The sequence below is a fragment of the Chroicocephalus ridibundus genome, chromosome 9, assembly GCF_963924245.1.
Source record: "Chroicocephalus ridibundus chromosome 9, bChrRid1.1, whole genome shotgun sequence".
NCBI classification, from domain to species: domain Eukaryota; kingdom Metazoa; phylum Chordata; class Aves; order Charadriiformes; family Laridae; genus Chroicocephalus; species Chroicocephalus ridibundus.
Window position 1 is genome coordinate 46,950,693 of NC_086292.1, and position 18,300 is coordinate 46,968,992.

General features: G+C 50.7%; 2 protein-coding genes across 4 annotated transcripts; both read left to right on the forward strand.

Annotated features, from left to right (window-relative positions):
• The first annotated feature begins 646 nt into the window (after positions 1–646).
• Positions 647–5,487, forward strand: PDCD7 (programmed cell death 7). Of its 2 annotated transcripts, XR_010072597.1 has the most exons (6): positions 647–1,545; positions 2,561–2,699; positions 3,039–3,275; positions 3,883–3,970; positions 4,362–4,584; positions 5,351–5,487. XR_010072597.1 is itself a non-coding variant. In XM_063346866.1 (5 exons), exons 1-5 carry the CDS (start codon positions 784–786, stop codon positions 4,477–4,479), a joined length of 1,344 nt encoding a protein of 447 aa, XP_063202936.1. In that variant the 5' UTR covers positions 647–783; the 3' UTR covers positions 4,480–5,330. The 2 variants fall into 2 exon arrangements, 1 of the variants encoding a protein (XP_063202936.1); XM_063346866.1 differs by lacking the exon at positions 5,351–5,487 and having other exon boundaries at positions 4,362–5,330.
• An 805-nt stretch (positions 5,488–6,292) lies between these two features.
• Positions 6,293–17,615, forward strand: UBAP1L (ubiquitin associated protein 1 like). Of its 2 annotated transcripts, XM_063346868.1 has the most exons (6): positions 6,293–6,302; positions 8,743–8,897; positions 10,699–11,451; positions 12,656–12,865; positions 16,391–16,492; positions 17,476–17,615. In XM_063346868.1, the coding sequence occupies exons 2-6, from the start codon at positions 8,766–8,768 to the stop codon at positions 17,608–17,610; spliced, it is 1,332 nt and encodes a 443-aa protein (XP_063202938.1). In that variant the 5' UTR covers positions 6,293–6,302; positions 8,743–8,765; the 3' UTR covers positions 17,611–17,615. The 2 variants fall into 2 exon arrangements, with proteins under 2 accessions (XP_063202938.1, XP_063202937.1); XM_063346867.1 differs by lacking the exons at positions 6,293–6,302; positions 17,476–17,615 and having other exon boundaries at positions 8,763–8,897; positions 10,699–11,487; positions 12,656–12,903; positions 16,391–16,485.
• Positions 17,616–18,300: the final 685 nt, after the last annotated feature.

Consider the following 18,300-nt stretch of genomic DNA (forward strand, 5'->3'; position numbering starts at 1 on the left):
TTCTCTAAAATTTTGATTCAAGCTATCTAATTAAAACGTTCATCATTCTTTTCAGTCTAGTGGATGTTTTAGGACAGGAAAGGATACCGCAGATGCGCGCTGACCCTATTTTTGTTGTTAATTTCTGTCGCGTAAATTTTATGTAGTACTTGTGTTCTTACCTAGAAGCAGTGTGACATGCAGTTGCAGCCAGATGCATCAGATATTTCCCTTAGGATTTCGGGTTTTTCAGGTTAAATGACCCACTAATGGTTCAGAAAAAGCTGTGTTTGGAGCTGAGGATATTTCTAGGAGAAGGTTCGTTCCCCTCAAAACAGGAATCTGTGGTGAAGTATCTGTAACTGCATCCTCACTTTCCTTTTTGTAGAGTGAAAAAAATATAACCGCTTTTAATTCCGAATCCTTTAATTCAAATCCTTTTTTAAAATGGATTGAAAAAAACCCAACATTTTAGGCAAAACTGTTCAACAACTTAGTTTTGAAAGTTGTTTGGAATTATGTAACCAAGAACTTGTTTTTAAGGAAACAAAACGCTGTGTAACTACAGTTTGTACTTCACCTCTGGCGTTTGAATAAAACAAAGCGAATATTCAAGCAGCGGAGAGTTGTTGTCCCTGACGAAATTTGACATTTTATGGTCAGTTGGAACTTTTGAGGCTTTTTTTTTCTTTTTTCCTAGGCGGATCTCTGTGAAGGCCGAAGGCGCCGCCTGAGGGGGCGGGCGGGGCCTCCCGGCCGCTAGGGGGCGCTGCGCGCCGGGCGGCGTTGGGCCGAGGCTCCAAGATGGCGCAGCCGCCGCCTTTCGCCGGCCGCTTCCCCCCGCCGCCGCCGCCGTTCCGGGCCTTCCCACCGCCGGCGGGGCCCTTCCCGCCGCCCGCCGCGCCTTTCCCCGGCCCCGCCGCCCGCCCGGGGCCCTTCGCAGTGGCGGCGGCGGCGCCCCCTCCCTTCCTCCTCCCGCCGCTGCCGCCGCCGCCGGCCGGGCCTGAGGGCGACGCGGGGCCGCGCTTCGCACCGGGCGGCGGCCCCTTCTTCCCGGCGGCTCCTCCGTTCCCGCCGCGGCCCGTGGCTGAGGAGGAGGCGGCGGCGGCGCAGCGGCAGCAGGACGAGCTGTGGCTGTCGCAGTTCCTGGGCCGGCGCCGGGCCGCCCCCCCGCCGCCTCCGCCGCCCGCCGCCGCCAGCCCCAGCAGCGCCCGGCGGCTGGCGGTGGAGGCGCTGGGGCGGGTGGCGCGGCTGGCCGCGCTCTGCCGGGCCCTGCGGCGGCGGGAGGCCGAGGGGGACGAGGCGGGCTGGGCCCAGGCGCGGGAGGAGGCGGAGGCGACGCGGCGGGAGCTGCGGGAGATCGTGCGGCCGCTGAGGGAGCCCGGTTACCGGGAGGCGCTGCGGAGGAAGGCCGAGAGGGCGAGGAAGAGGAGGCTGCGGCTGCAGCGGAGGAAGCAAGAAGCCAAGGCGGCCAAGGAGGAGGAGGCGGCCCGGGCCGCCGAGCGGGAGGCCAAGATCGATCAGTGGAGGGCCAAGTGCATCCAGGAGGTGGAGGAGAAGAACCGGGTACGGGCCCGAGCGGCCTGGTCCTGCCTCCCCCGGCTGCGGTGTGATCTCCCGGGGACTCCTGCGTGTCCCAGGGCAGGGTGGGGGAACTGGGGGGGACCTGCCGGCAGTGGGCTGTGCCTGCCTGGCATCTGGCTTTGGCCCCTGAGGTTCGTTAGGTGCCACCTGGGTGCTGCATGGATTCACCTTGCTTGGAGACACGCTGTTTCTGAGGCCTGCGGCCCTGCTTCTTCTTTAAAAGCCTTCGTGGGCATTTCAGTTTCACCATGGTCATGTCCTAGGTGTTGACAGTTGGGGCTTAAGTGGTTTCTGAACGCTCGGTTGCCTCTGGAGGTCTTCTCTGTTCCCAAGCTGTCAGCCTGCCCCATGCTGCTCACAGCTGCCCTTCAGCGGGCAACGCCATTTCAGTAACTGTAAGCCTTGCCTACAAGCAGCAGCCTTGTAAAGCTGCTTTTTGGCAAGCTTTTCAGTCTCACTGGGAAGTAAAAGAGCACCAAAGCAGAAAAAAACCCCGAAAAGCTAAATTACCCAAAATTAGGCTTGCTGGGTGGTGCTGTAGGCACTTTTGTGTTGGCTTTTGGCTAAAGAGCTACACTTCTGCTGGTGCTAGGTCTGCCGCTGGGATGGTGTGGAGCAGCTGTTGGGAAAGGTTTTGTGTTCAGACTGTGGCATGTTAATGGTCTTTAATTACTGAGCTGTAGAATCAGGATGGTATCTGTTTATTGTATGGTTTTCCTAACTTTCTGTGGTTAAAGGTTATCGGGCTTTTTGAATTCATTAGCCTTTTGCCCCAAATTTATTGTTGCTCCGCGTTCTTTATTTCCTGAAGGCTGTTGTGTTTTAGCTTTTTCACAAAAAGGCAAGGTTGGATGATTGACTTAACTTACTATGGGAGTGTTACTAGGAAGTTACTCTGATCTCCCGTACTTCACTAACATTTTTGGAAGTACCATTTCATTCATGTCTTTGTGGGATGTTTCACACATCGTGTCTGGTTTTTTGCTTTCTTTCATAGGAGCAAGAACTTAAGGCTGCTGCAGACAGTGTCTTGTCTGAAGTACGGAAGAAACAAGCAGACACAAAGAGGATGGTGGACATCCTGCGCGCATTAGAAAAGCTTCGGAAACTGAGAAAAGAGGCAGCTGGCAGGAAAGGTTAATTACGAGATTTTTTCCAAACTTTTTTAATTGCGCACACAGGAAATAAGGTGATGGGCGTACCCTGTGCTGACTAGCAAGGTGCAGCTAGAAAAAGCTGTTTCTTTGGTAGTGATTTTAGTTACATTGTTATGCAGGAATAGCTATAAAGTGCTGAATAGGATGGTTGTGTTTCTACACTTCCAAGCCCTTTCTTGATAGAATAATTATTCCAGTAAGGTAGCTGTTAGCAAGGTTAAGCTTATTCCTCTGAGATTTTGCCAGCTCTGCTCTGAAGTCTGATAACAGAGCCCCTTCTGAATTTGAAAATTTAAAATTAATTCTCTTTCTGTTTAGGTGTTTGTCCACCCCCCTCAGCAGACGAAGCATTTGAAAGTCAGGTGGAGAGTCTCAAAACGTTGCTCAAAAATCGCACTGAGCTGTATGAAGCTGAGGAGAGAGCGTTAAGAGTTATGTTGGAGGGAGAACAGGAGGAGGAAAGGAAGAGAGAAATGGAAAAGAAACAGAAGAAGGAAAGGGAAAAACTACTACAGCAAAAACTTGAAATCGATTCCAAGCTCTTTGGGGATCCAGGTGAGTTCTGCCATACTTGACAGTGTTTTTCCACACCACACCCCCATCCCGTAGACACAGGGTTTAAAATGCAGGCACAAGAATAGTTGAGAAAGAAATCACCCACTGGAGTAATTTATGCTTTGAGGAAAAGATGTAGTGTGCTGTTAACACATGAGATGTAAGAAGTGTTTAGCTCTTCAGCATAGACTGCAGTAAATCTCAAGCCGATTTCATAATGTTTTGCAAGAAGAGGTTGTGGATTAAGCTGAAGTGAGAATAAACAGAATGATTTGAAGACTTCCAGCACCCAGTAGATGCTTTAGTCTGGTGCTTTGGTAAGTGCGACTGGGGTAATCTGTGAAGATTCAGCCATCCATATGTTCCCCTTGTTTAGAGGATTGAGGCAGGAAAAGTTTTGCTAGTCTTGACTTGCCTCTGGCTGCTCTGGTACGGATCAGGAGACATGCAAATACCAAAATAATCCTTAATATACTACGTGGGGAAGTGATTTCAGGTTACAGCGGGCGAGCAGCAAACGAGTTGACAAATTTGGGGTTTCTAAGACTGCCTGGAATTGAAGGTCTTTCTGGTTTATTGAATGATTTCAATGTTTGTATTTTAACAGATGAATTTCCTCTAGCCCATCTATTGCAGCCCTTCAGAGAATATTACTTACAGGCCGAGCATTCTGTAGCAGCTCTAATCCAGATCAGGTAAAACCAAAGTCTTTATTTTATTATCAAAGATGACAAGTATTGTTTGTTGAGGTTGTAAAATTATGGTCCCTTTTGGTTCAATAACGGCCAAATATGGTTATGCAATGAATTGTCCTGGTTTTTTTCAGCTAAGGATCAGGCTTTTTGCTTGATGGAGCTGTATCCAACAGATGCCTGTGTGAGGCAGAGCACACTTCAATGCATAACCATTCCATTTAATAGAATAATACGTGTAATTTTTCTATTTGTGTATTGAAAAACAAGTTTTGGAGTACAGTTTACAGTGTTTTGTGTATTGATCAGTACGGAAAAATGCCTGTGTGGGTATATAATAAATCTTATTACCAAACTCCTACCATTCTCTCAAACAACGCTTTCTCTGTTAAAGGCACGAATGGGATCAGTACTTGGTGCCAGCTGATCACCCCGAAGGAAGCTGCATCCCTCCAGGATGGGTTCTTCCGAGTCTCCCCACTAATGACACTTGGGCCACGGCTGTCAGATAATTAATACGTTATTTTAATGTCAGAGGGATGTTTCGCTATAGTCATGTGTGTAAATGTGAGAGGGTCCAAAGAGGAAGTCTCATCCTCTGTCTTCTCAGTAGCCAGGTACTGGAATATGTTGAAGAAAAGCATAAGAAATGTTTTTGCCGTCTGACTCTGTGGGGAAGTATCTGAGCGAGCCCAAAGCTGCTAGGCCTCTCGTGGTGTGGAATTACAATCCCGCTGCGAGTTTTCGTTAACAGATCTCAATCTTACTAAAGAAACATTGCTGACGAGGGTATCTGTGCCAGTATTAACATCCTATTTTTAGTGGCTTTTATCTTTATAAGCCTAAATCCAGATGATGAAATTTCCAGAAATAAAGAAGTTTAAAAAAAAAGAGATCATTAGTAAACATGTTTTTCTTCTTAAATGAAGCATGTCAAGCATCACTGTCAAAATAGTTCCTGTATTTTCGTGTGTAGAAACGAACCTATTACAAGTTTAAACAGATTCTGAAGTACAAACAAGCCAGGGTTTTTCAAGGTTGATTAAAGCAGCTGTTGACATTTTGCTTTTGTGGACTAAAACTGGTACCACAATATGGAAAAAATTCCCGGTTGTGGTGAAATAGGTCAGACAGCCATGTGAATGCATATCAATTTGATGAATAAGCCTGCTGGAAAAAAAAACAATAAAATCTGAAGTCTAACCTACTGTAATTGTTTTTTGCCTATATAGCTATTTTTGTATAGAGGCAGATGATGTATTATATGATATGATGTATTATATGATGTATAATATTTAAAAATGCCGTTCTTTTCTGTAAGTTGTTTTTTTGTACAGAATAAACAGAGAAAAATTGATTTTTATTTTTTTTTGTTGTTTGAAGCATTTTTACTCCGAGGGAGAGATTTCTTCTAGTACTTGGCATCAAATACGACTCCATTGTGGAGCAAATTGCTGCAGAAGGTTTGTGTGAAGGAACTTCTCCCTCCTACGAGGTGACGGAGGCATCGGATTTCAGAGCCTTCCATGTTCTGGGCAGTTTGCTTGGAACAGCGACGGGCCGTATGGATTTGGGGCTTCGCTGGTCTACGCAGATTGTCGTGGCATCTTCCCAGGGTTGCAGTTCTTATTCTTGCTTAGCCCTGATAGGTGGGAATGGATTTAATCTCTCCAGTTCCTTACCTCTTTGCATCACAGCGTTGTGTAATTCATGGAGGAGGCAACACGTAATTGCCTAAATTCAACAGTTGGGCCTTACATGGAATGGCAGCAGTTTCTCGGCTGAAGCTTTGCATTGATTTCTGTTAGTAAGAGCACACAACTAGTCATTTTTGATAGAGTTGGAATTGATCTGGGTGCTGGAGTGTGCAGTTCTTGCTCGTGCGTATATTGCCTGCTTACAGCACCCCAAAATACAGGTTACCGTGAAGTCCTCTGGGTTCTGATTTGCGTGTCCCTACATCCTTCCATCCCTACTGTCACTTCTCGTGTCTCTTTACTCCATGACCTAGGGTCGGGTCGGGTCCTGCGGAGCCTTACCCGATGAAAAAGCAAAAGCTCAAATAGCGTAAAAACAATTGCAGAAACAACACTTGCAATTCAGGAAGCTTAGTGACCGGAGGATACTCTGCTTAAATAGTTAGGCTCCTTATCCCATCAGCATGTCTGATGACACAGACTAACCGCTTAAGCCATGATAATCTTAAAACTGTCAAAGTCAGATGCTTGTCTGACGCTGCAGGAATTTAAAGAACTGAGCAGCAGATAAGCAGGCGGTGTAGAAGCAGCCCTGGTCTCCCTGCGCCATGAGAAGAGCTCCGTGATTTCGTCTGACGGTAAGGATAACTTTATATCGTTAGTAAAAGTAGGACTTGGAAATGCCAGTGGTTGATGTACGTTTAGGTATACTTCAATCTCTAGCTTTCTGTGGGTGTTCACGTCTAATGACATCTGTGTTAGAAGGCTTTTTATTTTTAGTGAGAAAGATGTTGAAGCCACGGGTGGAAGAGGAACGTTTAAATTCTTAACTGATAAAATACATGGAGACAGGGTAGTAATTCTTAAAAAAAACCCTTGCGTATTCAGATTTAGGATGCAAACTTGTCTGAGTATAGTGTTTCCTACTATTTTAAGTTTTAAAAAAATAGACCCCAGAAGAAAAGACTGGTTATGAGTTTCTGAGGCTCATTGGCATCCTGTTCCTTCCCTGGTCCCAGCGCAGTTCAGGTTTCTCATGCTTTTTAGGCACATCCTCTTCCTGATGGGAATTTGTTCGGCCTGTGTCTTTGCTGTGAAAGGGGCAGGGCTGGCGTGGAGCTGATGAGGTCGGAACCCTTGCAGGAGCTGCTTTCTGGTGTAAGTTGGTGTTTACCACTGACCTTCTTTTATTCTTATCTAGTAGCGTTTTTGTTGTCATCGCTCCTCACCCCAATGTACTTCTTTTTTTCTGAAGAGTGGGTTTTGGGAATTAACACTTGTGGGAGCCTTTCGTAGAGCACAGTATTTATGCAGTGAGATACAGTACCATAATCTCTCTGTATTTTCTTTGTCGTGGCTTCAGACATGTTCACGACCCATCTCCATCCCTTCAAGTGGCATTTAAAACCAAGTAAAGCCATTCTAAGTGACGGGTGACGAGATACTCTTTTCCTTTGCTCCTCTGTACCCCACAGCTTTTGGGAACCGCTGATTTACAGCGGGAGATGTGAGGAGGGTCCGTCCCTCTTGCCGGTGGCCCTGCGGAGGAGATGGGGAAGGCGGCTTCGCTTAACGGATGTTTTGACGCGTTGTCTTTGTTGGCACCGATGTGAATTGTAACTTACGCTGAGCCCTCTTAGGCTGGGGAGCAGATGGCCTGGCTCCGTGCGGGCTCCCAACACGTTGCATGTGTTGCGTGTTCGCAGCAGAACATGTGCGGGAGCCGCAAAGCCGGTTAGGGGCTCTGCCTGCACTACAGCCCCAGGTATTAAAGGCTCCTGGCGTAAGCGGGTGAGCAGCAACTCTTTTGTAATTCTGAGAAGAGCAACCGAGTTGCACCGAGCAATTGTGCGTGTCGCTCTTTGTGGTTTGGAAGCAATTTCTTAGTCCTTTGCTAACATAAGAAACTACCGTGAATGCCATTTCCCACTATATTTTTGCATTAAACAGGCAGCTTTTTCTTCCTGTGTTCATCTGCTTATTTTCTTTTTGTGGAGTGTTTATCCTCGTTGTCGTAGAAGCCATTTCCTTTTAAAAGAAAAAAAAAAAAAAAAATTGGTAAAAGCACCTACAGATGTCACACCAAGTATTTACAGTTTGTGTCCTGAGAATGGCTGCCAGGGGCCGCTGCTTTGGGATGAACAGGCACATGGACGCAGTGAATTCCTGAGCATCAGCTCTTGCCAGTTAATAATATATAAAAGAAATTATGTCGCACGCTGCCGTCACTGGGAAGCTGGGGACTCGGGGTTTCATGCAGCAAGTAGTGGCTTTTTACTAAATTGAGTCATTTATACAGAACTGATGGCTGCGCTATCGCAGTAATATTCTCTATGCCACCGTTCGCGGTTCATCAGAAATTTTTCTCTCCCCCCCCGCCCCCTTCCTGATCTAAAAACATCACCGCGCTTAAAATGAATAGACGGTTCTTAAAAGCTAATCTGGCCTTAAAATGGCTCGTTTGACATCCCTCTAACACCGAAGCTTGCCTGATGCCCCAGCCTCCTCCTGCGGCTCGCGGCTCACTGCGGCGGCGCTGGAGGGGATGCCCTCGCCCCAGCTGCCCCCGGGCTGCTCCGTGTGATGGCTTTAGCAGCACGTGGCCGCGTGCATGAGCTCCGTGGCCACGGGGGCTCTCAGGTCGTGCGGAGAGAGGAGACCTGCGAGGTGTCCTCCTTGGCTGGGGTTTCCGCCTCTGTAACTGTAAAAAGTCTGTCCCCAGCTTGGGAAAGGGAACGCGCGATGGGCAGGAGGAGGGATGGAAAGCACCGTGGAGATGGAAGCGGAGGAGAAAAAGGCTCAGGATCTCTGCCAAATGAAGCCGTAAGCTTGATCTGGTCCTGCTGGCCAAAGCTTAGAATAGCAGAGGTTAGTTCAGACAAATCTTCCCAGTATCAGTAATCAAGATTTTGCAAATCTGGGCGTTGCGCACAGAGGTTTTAACTCGGCTGGTGGCGTCTCTAAGGGCTGTGTTCCTTTTACCCGTGTCACTTGAAATAGCTCATCTTTCTCTCCTTCCACCCAACTTAAAAGGTGCTAGTCCTGCCTTTTACAGTTTTGTTTCATCCCTTCCTCCAGCAGCGAGAAATCAGGCAGCGGCCATGAGCTACCTGGACGAAGTTCCCTTCCGGATGGCCAGGAGCCTCGACGGGGACTCGGGGGGAGAAAACACTTTAGTCACCGCCCCGGACATCGAGCTCCCCGACTGCGCCGACATCCTCATGAGCACCATGGTGAGTCCCCTCTGCTCCCGTCCGCGCCCGGATTCGCTTTTGGTGGGGTGCTCAAAGGGATGTCATCAGCCTTTGCCTTTTCACGTGAAAGAAGGGAAACCTCTCCTCCTAATTGATCTCCTCTTAATTGGCTGGTTTGCAGGAGTGGGAGGAGGTGAGGAGGGTTTGTGGTGGGTGGGAGTGAGGAATGGGGTTGGTTTAGGGTTGGTTTATTTTAAATCTTGTCCAAGCAGGAGGATTGGGTCTTTCTGGGATAGGAGAATCAAACTTCAGTCTCTGCTCTGGGGTTGTTTTCTAGTCTGGAATTGTCGCTATCTCATTTATTAGAAATATTTATTGATAAATCTAACAGAGATAAAAGCAGGCAATACCACCTGTGCTGGCAACATAGATATATATTATGAATGGATAATATATACAGAGTATCCTGGGGCACTTTGTGATCTTCCACATTGCTCAATGGAACTGTGTTTGAATCTACGCCTATCGCTGCATCAGTTTTGTCACCAATTTTAAACCCCGGCACAGCAATTGGAAGGAGCTCTCTGTGCTTGGGAAGGGGGTCGGGAGCCTTTCCCCATACAACTGCACCGAAGGCATGGAGTCGGCTCTCCGGGCTTATGGGTAGAGGTAGCACAGCTCCAGTCGAAGACAATTTCGGAAATACTTTGTGTGTTCAGCCTTAAGTAGTCTCACCCGTAGGTGGGGTCAGTGTACTTCACGGGGGGAAGGCGATCGGGGTGATCCCAACCGGCCCCTGCTGGCTCCTGGTGATGGGTGAACCAGCAGCAAACCCCACGTCTGGCTTTTCCCTAAGCTCAGCCTCGCTCATCCCTCCTCCGAAAATGCCAGATCCCAAATCTGCAGGACGTGTTTAACGTGAAGAGTCACTGTGGTGTTCGTTTTAAGTGATTTCTCCAAAGGAAATATTAACGCGCACATTTTTTGCCACCCGTGTGAAGGCAGGTCATGGTGAGCATCCTCACGGATAGCTGAGGTGGTCCACCATCCCATCCTAGCCCGGGAAACCCCCAGACCTGGGTTTCTCCCTGGTCGGGGATGTGTCAGTGCTCCCCGCCGAGGCTGATCCTTCTGGAGGCACGTGGTGGTGTTTTCCTTGGGGAGGCTGGTTTGGGTCCACGGCTGACAAGTGGCAGGGAGCAGTAAAAACAGCATTCCTGGGCTGTGAATGTTCTTGCCTGCCCGTCCAGAGGAGACCTTGTTTGGAGAGCTCTGCGACGGCCAGGGCTTGTTTGTTCCAGGAAAACCCTCAGATTTCAGTTTCAAACATGCTTATATTTTAAGCCGCGCTGCGTGGAAATGACGACTCTGTTCTGGGACCAGCTGAGCCCCCAGCGCCACCAGAGACTCCTGCGACGGTCCTGTCTCTGCCCAAGGTGGCATCTCCCACTTTGGTGGCTCCTGAGCCCCTGTGCCCAATGTGGCTCCGCCAGGTGCCACTAACAGGTGCTGTCCCCTTCCACAGCCACCAAACTGACACAAAATCACCTCTGGGAGTTAGATACCTATCAAAAGAATTGCAGATACAATTCAAAATAGTAATAACTTCGTAGACAGATTTTTTTCAAGTATAAATTTGGGGATTCCCTACAGGGATGAGGCTGGCACTGCCCAATCCTACAGCCCAGGTGCCCGCAGCCAGCCCTGATGCCCAGGGAAATAGGAGCCAACAAGGGAAGGATGCAGCCCTTAAGGTGCCCTCATGAAGGACGTGGTTTGCTCGGTGCCGCATGGTCTTGGTTTCAGATGCCCTCACCAGCCGCTTCTCGTTCTTCCGCAGCACGACTTCTCGCTGGAAAGAAAAGTGCTTTACTGGGTGGAGGTGGCCTCTCAGCAGCAAACCTCCCGGCATCGGGTCACCTCCGAAGTTGTCCCCACGGCTCCTCCGTGCTGGCTGCTGCTGGTGGACCCCACCGACAGCTACGGGGGGAGAGCGCGGGACGGTGCGGTGCGGCGCTGCATCAGCCTGAGTGCTGCCGACGGCAGCTACGGGCACACCAAGGGCAGAGGAGCCTTGTCCGACACCGAGAGCGAGACCTGGCACTCGGAGGAGGACGAGTACTCAGAGGATGACGAATACTCCTCGACCTCCTGGGAAGAGAACGACAAGGATGAAAAGGTCTCCAGGAGGAGAAATGCTGGGAGAGGTGTCCCTCTACGTCCTGCCTTTTACCAGACCAGACCAAAGACTTCGCCCGGCTTGCTGGAGCCCCCGCCGGAGAACAACAGCCACTGCCCGGCCAGCCCGGACCGGAGCAAGCAGAGAAGATCCATGGTGATATTTAACAACATGAAGAATGAGCTGGAAGCGGCCAGGAAGAAGCTGGCCGCTTTGGTGCATCCTTTGAACAAAGCCGTCGGGGAGAGCAGGGAGGTCCCGGTGCCACGGCCGCTCCCCCAGCGCCCCCGCACCAGCTGCAGCGTCACCAACGGGCCAGCCACGGACGCGTCCCGCCTGGGGACATTGGTGACGGCTCCTCCGGCCGCGGCCACGTCCATCCCCCCGATCAAACAGCATAAGCCCACGGTGCCGGTGAGGTGTTTTCTTCTGGTAACCCTTGTCGTGGAGGTAGGAGGGGGGCAGAGAGCGTTGAATTGGTGCCGTTTGCTGGGGTCGGGCCAGCAAAACAGAACCGAAGTTGGGGCTTTGGGAACACTGAACCCATGAGAAATTGCTGACGAGTTTTTATAAGTTTGGTCCAAACCAAAACAGCCCTGTTTTTCCCAACAAGCAATTTTGATTTTTCAATTGAAACAGTAAAAAAAAAAAAAAAAAGTGAAATAAGGTTGTTTTTTTTCCCTCTTTCCTTTCCATTCTCCCCCCTCTAACAGACATAAACAGAGTTTATGGGGAAACACCCCCTTGGAGCCATCAGGTCTTTTCTAGGAAACTTTAGACTCCTTAGTCCTACTAGAAACACCGATCCCTTAGCGACAGAGACAGCGCTGTGAGACGGTGGAGTAAGTATTGCTTTGTCACCTTAAATCTGAATTGCACCATATATTTTTTAAGAAACCACATCTCACCCAGCTACTCGTGAGATTTAGGAGATGAATTACTGAAAACCCGCAATTAAAACCCTTGGACACGTGAAAGGCCAGGTTGTTTATATGTAGCTGCATTAACTGCAGGGTAATTAAGGAAAGATTAAATGCCCGTGTGTATTTATATACTAAACAGCTGTTGCAACTAATTACTAACCCATCGCCCACCCTGCTCGGCTGCTGTTACAAGTGGAGCCTGCCAAAAACTAAAGAGAAAACTCAGGGAAGTGTTTCTGTGTGCGAGGTAATTTCTGGAGATGGCTTTGTAAGAGAAGCCTAAATACGGGTCAACATCACGGGCATAGACGGGGCGTCAGGGGAGCATCCTCCTGCCCGGGCTGCGTCGCCTGCCCGCGGGCAGCGCTGCCTCCTGCTCGGCCGGTCGGGGACAGGCATGGCATCTATTGCTGGAGACGCGTCCGGGATTCCCAGGGAAAGGAAGCCGCTTTTGCTCCCTTTGCCCCCTGAACCTTCCTGAGCGCTGTTTTCTCTGATCCGTATCTGTAGCCGAGACTGGATTTAATTAAATCCAGTCTCCTTTGATGCCCAGGGGGGTCTGTCCCATATATGGGAATTTTCCTTTTCTGGAAAGAGCAAGGTAACCGCCGGCGTTCGAAAGCGTTGCTTCAGCCTGGGTCGTTTAACGTCATTTCACGAGCTGAAGCGAGACCATCTGCTGTTTTTTCTTGCAGTCCCTCAGCCCCTACGCCTGCCTCCCCCCTGCCTCCACGCCTGCGCGACCTCTCAGTTCCCACAGATCCCAGCCGGATTCGGCGGCTGACCTGCTCTCGGCGCTGAGCCAAGAGGAGCGAGACCTCATCGAGCCCGTCATAGCCTTGGGCTACCCCACCCGCAAAGCCATCCTCACCCTCCAGAAGACTGGGAAGCAAAGCTTGAGTCAGGTTGGTGGAGCTGGCACGGTGCCGGGGAAGGCTTTTTGGTAAAGAAAAAACTTGATTTTCACGGAGAAAGGGATGGCTGTCCTTGCTTGGGGTGGACTTCTGCTGGCCTTGGGTTTCCCGCTTTGGTATCAGAGCGCAGTTGACAGGGTTTTCCATGAGATCAGACGTCTGCGCTTTTGCTGTAATAAAATAGCAATGAGTCGCCCTCAGCTTTTCAGCGAGTAATAACGGCCGGGTACCGTTATCTGTTCAATCTGTTGTATGGAGCATGGTGTCCTTTTGAAGTACAAATTTTGCCCCCGTATATGGAAACTTTTTGCACATCATTTTTTCCCGGCTGTTAGATTCGTATGATTATTGCCATGGCTCATCCTGTCAGAGCGGGGCTGTACAAATACCTCGGAGATTTCTCTGGGCTCTCTCCAAAGCACAAGCTCCCTGCGTTGGAGCAACCAGGGACTCCATGAAAGCATTGCGGCTTGGTCCCAGAGCTCTTTTCCTCTTTTTCTCTGTAATAACCTGGAATTTATTGCAAATAATTAACATACAACCTCTTCCTACCCCTGATATCTCAGTACATCACAGCCCGCTGTGCTGCATCCCGATTCCCGAGGTCTCTGCTTGTCCAGATGACCCCTTTGTGGTCCAGGTGGGCTTGGAGCATCCGTGCCATGAGGGATGCTGCTGGTCTGACCTTCCAGCTTGGCAAGCTTGGGGCTGGACCTGCCCATCCCAGCGGAGGATTTGGTAGGGCTAAATTATCCAAGTAGCTCTTGCAGAGAGGGAGAAGGGGCTTGATCGCAGCTTAGCAAGAGGGGTGTCCCACCGGGCTGTCATGCCGGGGAGCAGGAGCAGACCCTGGGCAGAGGTGTGAGCACCCAGCAGCCGCTGTCGGGAGCCGGTCTCCTTCCCGTCCTCCCGGGGAGCTGCCTGTGCTCCATGGGCCAGCTCTTCCCTGTCTGGTCGGCACACAAAGCTGCTCCGCGGCTGAGTCATCCCGCAGCTTCTGTCTCCCTCCTGAGTCACCCCCGGCTGGACCAGCCTCCCCAGGCCCTCGCTGGTGTTTCAGGCGATGGTCGCTACGAGCCGAGGCGGGAAGGAAAGCTTTATTTCTTCAATTCTTAAAGGTTTCATCCAGGCAGAGGGAGACGGGCAGAGCCCAGCCCACGTTCTTTGCACAGAGCTGTGCAAGGGTGTCTTGCGGCAGCTGCTGGCTTCGATATGAAGAAGCAGTTCATCTGATTAAGGATGGCAATGGGTACAGTCTGCTCCCTTCCGTGTAAGCACGGGGACTCCCATTCCCTTGGAGAGGAGATTAATGCACCCAAATACAAGGTCGACCTTATATCCCGTGTCTCCTTCACCAGCAGTCCCCGTCTTTCCCAGTCACGCCCAATACAGCCAAGATAAAACCTAAAGCCTAGCCATTCACGCGTCTCTTACAAGTACAGAACTACCAAATTAGGCTAAACCCTCCTGGAAAATATGTTTCAACTCAAGTTAAAAACAAGAGCTGTGGGTGCTCCTCGTTGCTCGCTGGTGTCACGCAGGGTTTCAGTGAGTGACGATGACAGCTTCAACCATGAAGATAGATTGTAGCACCAGATGGTAGCCAAAAAATTGCTCAATTTCTTTGCAGTGTCAAGCCAAACTGGCAGAGCCCACCCTGTTGGAGAAGGCAAGTCTGCTGCCTTAAAGAGGCGATGCCTTCTCAATTTTGGTGGAAGAACCTCTCTAACAGGCTCAAGCAGGTTTAGTTACCCCAGCGTGCCAAAGGTTCATCATCTGGGATGTCATGGGCAAGGGCTATACCAAAAATGCATCATTGCATCTTGATTAATGATCGTTGATCCGTCAAAAAATGGGTCGTCGATCCGCGGAGCTCTCAATGTCCGTGTGAGCTGAGAAGCGACAAATGGCCGCAGCCGGAGAGCATCCATCTCGAAGTGGGGACATCATGGGGTCAGGCCTTTCTGATGGGCGTCAGCCAAAGTGGTACAGGGACATGGAAGATAAAACCCACTGGAGGAGGGATTTCCTTTACGTCAGTGTAAAAAGCTCCATTGCCGCGCATAACATCAAGTAGCGGCAAACGAGGGAAGAGATAAATGAGCAGGTTAAATGGTCTGCCTGAGCCTGGAGGTCTCTTCCCACACAGGGGGGTTGTGACGAGGTTGTTGGGTTGGCCATGTAGTGCAGAAAGCCGAGCTCTCCAGAGGTGCCTGTGCTGGAGGAACTTCACATCTAAGTGTGGCAAGGGGCCTCCTCGAGAGCTACAAGGGGAGAAGGAGCTTTAGGAGGGCAGTGGCACCTCCTCCTCCTCCCTAGCGAGCGGTCAGGTTGGTACCGGACCCAAGGAGTTAGCAGGTCATAATAGTTAAAAAACTGATTTTATTTAGTCTTGAGGATGGAGATATATATATATATATAAAAATATATATAATTATTTTTTAATGATAACAGTCATTGAGTTGACAACGGCAGCGGTTTCATGCAGGGCTTGAAGAGGCTGCCAGGGCCGGCTGTGTTCTGCCGTGAGCGGCCGGCCCTGCTGCGGCAGGGCAAGAACATAGAGCGGTGATCTGGGGTGTTCCGTAAGTAAGGGAATGAGGAAAATAAACACAGATTATGAATGCCAATGACCAATGAATATCTAATTTTTGAGTTAGCAAGCGGTCCTTAAGGCTGACATTTCTTAAAATCCTTACTCTGCTGTTTAGCCAAACGATCGACTCAGTTTGAGGGACTTTTTTGGCTTTTTCGTGTGTTTTATGGTCTTTTCCTGAATCCTTCTCCTTGGCTACGGCGGTGCTGGGGAGGGTGGAGGTCTGTGCGCTGGTGGATCTGGGGAGATATGAATCAGCTTCTCCTCGGATGAGGACGGCACGGCTTCGAGGAGACCCGTGGGATGTTTTTATTCCCCGTGCTATTGTACAGCTCGTTTATTGTTGTCTGTCCCATATGTTTTTGGACAGTGAATGATTCTCGTGGTATTTAAAAGATACCGCTGGGAATAGTGCTGTCAGCACTCCAAGAACAACGAGGAAAGCCAAAAATAACTGTTTACTTTCGGTAATGGCAGCACACGGGTCTCCCTTGGGGTGGGTTCTGTGCTCAGACCCTGGCGCGAACCCGTGGGTGCCCGAACCCCGGCGCATCAAAGGGATGCCGGGTCGGCCGGGGGGAGACATCTCACCGGGACAGGCTCTGCTTCACCCCCCAGCCTGGAGGTCACCGCTTTCTATCTCAGAGGGTTCAGGTGTTTGGTTTGCTCCTCGTCCTCCCTCCGCCTTGTTCCTGTTCCCACCCTGGGAGAGGGGGGGACACCGAGATGTCTTCTCGCGGTGGGAGTCCTGCTGATGGACAGACTGCCCTGGCTGAGCATCAGATGGGCGCCAGCAGGACAGTTGTGCCCTAGGTCCTCCCCACGAGCATGTCCCTGGAAGGTGGCAAGGTGGGCTCCTGAATGCACTTGCACCCCATGTCTGCGAGGTCGGATTAACCCCGGTTTGTCTTCCTCTGCAGTTACTGAGCTACCTGGGTGCCTGCGACCGGCTGCTGAAGCAGGGCTACGAGGAAGGGCAGGTGGAGGAGGCCATGGAAATGTTCCAGTACTCGGAGAAAAAGGTCAGAGTGGGGCGGCACAACCCGGCGCTTTGTGCTACATCCTCCAGGCTCACTTTTCCAGTGGGCTGAATGCTCCCCTCCGCCTCCACCGCCCATCACGCCGCCTCCCGGCGGGTCAGACCCATTGCCCCGCACGCAGTGAGCCTGCGCTCGCCACAGATCCTGGGGTGCTGTCACCATAAGGACAGCCGGGGAAGGACACCCGCTCCGTCACTCTTCTCCATCCATCCTCTCACCCTGCCATGCAAGCACGATGCTCGCTCAGCCCCGGCGCGGGGAATTCCCCAACCCGAGCCCACCAGCACTCGCTACCTCCTTCCCAGTCCCCTCTTTGCATTCACCCCCCAGGGAGAAGAACCGTGGTGGCACGCCGGGTGTTGGTCTCCATCACCACTCTTCTCCTGGGGGCAGCGAGGAGCCGGCGTGGGAGAAAAGCTGTTTGAAATTTGGGCAGGGGGTGTTTGTCGTGACGCCGACGGCGCGTAGGATTGCCGGCTCACCGCTCCTTTGGGCTGCGGCAGCGGGAGGGCGCCCGGGTCTCGGTGTCAGGCAGGGGGTTATTTATTGAGGACGTGGCTCCGGGAGATGTTGTGGCGCTGGGGCCCAGCCCGAGCAAGGGGGGAAGCAGGGCAAATTAATTCCAGCTTGTACTCGCTGCCTTCCCCTGGTCTCTTTATAACGCAGGAAAACACTTGCATGGAATTTGTATTAAACTTTATAAGGAATAAGTGCAGCTAGAGGCTGGCTTTATTAAAGATTTCTTACTTTAGAAGTTGATGTAAAGGCACACTTTTAAATGCTGGCAGCCGTATGTGTGCCCTCGCTCTGCTGCCGGCAGTGGTACCAGGAATGCCCTTCAGCAGTAATACAACCCGGCTGGCTCCAGCCTCGACACCCAACGCTGCCTCTGCTGCGACTCTGTGATAAATCCATCCTTAAAAGCCCGTGATAACATCGCTCCGTTCTCTTCCTTCTTCCTCCAGGCGGCTGAATTCTTGCATTTGTTAGCTCAGTTCAACGATATGGGATTCCAGCAAAATGAAATCAAAGAAGTTCTTTTGCTCTGTGGGAATCAGAGGGAGAAGGCGCTGGAAGAGCTCGTGATGAAAGCCCAGTGAGCGGCATCCTGGGCCCCGGTCACAGCTTCCCCTCTCCAGACCGGACCGCCGAAGGACTCGGGAGGGTCGGCTCACGCTTACCCATCTTCTGCTCCACTTCCAGCCCCGGCAGCACGGCTCACCGGGCACGAACCTCCAGAACACCGGCTTGGTGCCTCATCTCATTTTATGGACATCCATCATAAGCGTGTTTGTCACTGTACTAAGGCAAAGGCTTTACAGCAGGAGCGTTTATCTCTTCACCCACACATCTCCGCCCCGCATCGTCTCAGCTCTTTAGATTAGATGCAGTAAGATCCAAACCGCCTTCAGCTTAGATTTTGCAAAACCCAAGCCACGGTTTTCTCCCTCCACCGCGGGTGATGGGTAGCACCGTTTCTGCAGCTCGTTCCCCAGGTGCCTGGCTTTCAGCTGCAATCAAATGTGGATTCTTTAAATGTTATACAAATCAACAAAAGAGATTGTTTTCATAAAAGTTGAAGGCTTCTGCAGAAGCAGTTGTCAGTCCTTGCTTGGGAAGAGTCTCAGCTGAGTTAGTCACGGTTGAATATTGTAGTTGAAATCCAGTCCGATCACATTAGCTTCTCCTTTTAAACCAGAAACTTGAGAAAAATACACAATTCAGTGAGGGGGAGGAAGGAAAACAGGCTGCCCTCGCTCTAGAAATACGTGAAGGTTATTCAGTGCCAC